The sequence below is a fragment of the Pteropus vampyrus genome, unplaced genomic scaffold (assembly GCF_000151845.1).
Source record: "Pteropus vampyrus isolate Shadow unplaced genomic scaffold, Pvam_2.0 Scaffold124, whole genome shotgun sequence".
In the NCBI taxonomy this organism is placed as follows: domain Eukaryota; kingdom Metazoa; phylum Chordata; class Mammalia; order Chiroptera; family Pteropodidae; genus Pteropus; species Pteropus vampyrus.
The window spans coordinates 1,978,777-1,980,673 of NW_011888905.1; the positions used below are offsets into that span (position 1 = coordinate 1,978,777).

The 1,897-nt window shown below is 62.6% G+C and overlaps 1 protein-coding gene across 1 annotated transcript in view; it reads right to left on the reverse strand.

Annotated features, from left to right (window-relative positions):
• Positions 1 to 1,891, reverse strand: part of EFNA1 (ephrin A1) — a 6,447-nt gene extending 4,556 nt beyond the window's left edge. Inside the window, exon 1 of the mRNA XM_011366426.1 lies at positions 1,659 to 1,891. Within this exon, the coding sequence (XP_011364728.1) occupies positions 1,659 to 1,750 (92 nt within the window). The 5' untranslated portion in view covers positions 1,751 to 1,891. The remainder of the gene's footprint in view (positions 1 to 1,658) is intronic.
• Between the last annotated feature and the right edge of the window lie 6 nt (positions 1,892 to 1,897).

Here is a 1,897-nt window from a genome sequence, read left to right on the forward strand (position 1 = left end):
TCAGAATGGGCGGGGTGCCTGCCCCTCTGGCTTTAAGGAGGCTAGTGCCCAGCTCACAGTGGGGCCGCCCTTCTTCCCATGCTGCCCCCCCAAGAGATCTCAGGGCAGATGCCCACTGCCCTGAGTCACCCATGCCAGCCTCATACCCGCCCAGCTCACTGCCACCTCATCTCTGCCCCCAAGCTGGGCCCGGTTTGGCAGCCCATGGACTCCATCCTGGGCTGGCCCCTCTTTAGTCTGGGTATGGCAGGCGTGTGTGCTGGCCAGGTGGACAGCAGAAGCGGGGCTGGTGGGCTCACCCTGCCCCACCCCCGGGGTACTGGTCCACTTAGCGCCCTTTCGACTTGCTCTCCGAGTGAGAAAGGGGGGCAGCGGCGTCAGGGAAGGGGGGGGCAAGGAAGAGGCTCCTTCCTGAAAGAGAGGAAACCTGGGAGCTTGGGAACGGAAAAGGCCGGGGTCCTCCCCTCCCTACTCACGCCTTCCTGTCCCCTCCTCCTCCTCCTCCAGCCAACACCTGGCATAGGCATAAACAGAGACTTTGCTCTGTCTGCCTAGGACCAGACTGGGTCAAGGAAGCAAAGAGCAGGCAGCAAGGAGTAGGGCCAGGGAGGGCCAGTGGGCAAGAGGGCATTGCCCTCTGGGGTTGGCAGCTGGCTGTTCCCTGCCGCGGACACAGACCCCTGCACCAGACGCTTCCTCACTGCAGGAGTTAGCCGGCACCACGTACTTCTCAAGGGCAGTGGGGGGCAGGTGTGCTGGGGCTGTGGCTGGCCAGCTGAGTGTTTTCCCTGACCCCAAACTGTCCAGCCCACTTCTCCCTGCTCCACCCTACCCCTCCCGTTTTCCCGAAAATATTGTTCCCATAACTTCAGAAAACTCCAGGGCAAGAACAAAGGGTCCCACGAGCTTCTTCCTTCCAGTACCATTTGCCTCGAAGCCCTAAACCTGCCCAGGACAAATTAACTCCTTCCTGCCCAGAGCCCTTGGTATCCTTTAACCATTTCCATTCCTTCTGGATCTTTCTCATGACCTCCCTCCCCCCATCTCTTCAGTTTTACTACGTGAACCTCATAAACAGGTGACTCTCCGCCCACCCGCACAGAGCCTGTGCCTCGCTCATGTCACCTCAAGAGATCCCTGGGGAGGGGGGCTTTCCAGTCGCCTTAACTGTAGAATGAATGCTCAATGCCCACAGCCCTGGTCCCTCCCGAGGGGTCCTCGGAGGATTAGTGAGCATTCTGCTTACTCCTGATCTCATGTCGGGTACCTGTCACTGTGGGCAGAGGCCCAAGGGACAGACGAGGAGAGGGACGGAGGCTCTCCCGGTGGAAAGGCCTGGAACCAGAGCCCTGGAGGCCAGGGAGTGTGGTCCGTGCTGGAAGGCAGGAAATGTTTAGCGTGGGTCCCTCACTTCGGAGAAACAGGGGTGCCAGAGGGAAGGAAAGGAGGAGGAGAAACTGTGCCGTGCAAGCAGCCTACTTGTAGGGGGTGGCCTACTCCCGTTCCTGGGGGCGAGGCGAGGGGAAACACACCTACGGAACACCCCCCGCCTTTGGTCACCTCCCAAGACTCCGGTCGGGGCTGGTCAGGACAGTTAACCTGAGGGGCGGCAGCGCCAACCGGGCGCCCAGGCGGTCGGCTGGAGACTCCGTGCTTACTTGGGGTTTGAACTGTTCCAGAAGACGGTGTGGCGGTCGGCAGCGGCCAGACTGCAGCAAAGACCCAGGAGAGGGGCCCAGAGGAGCTCCATAGCGCGGGGCCGGGCCAGGCCGGGCGAGGACGCGGGGCTCCTCGGGGGCTGGGCTCCCGCTGGCTTTCTCCCGGGCGCTGGCGGCGCCGCGCGCACAGATCTGGCCTCCGAGCCTCCCGACTCCGCCTTTTGGGCCGGCGCCGCCCG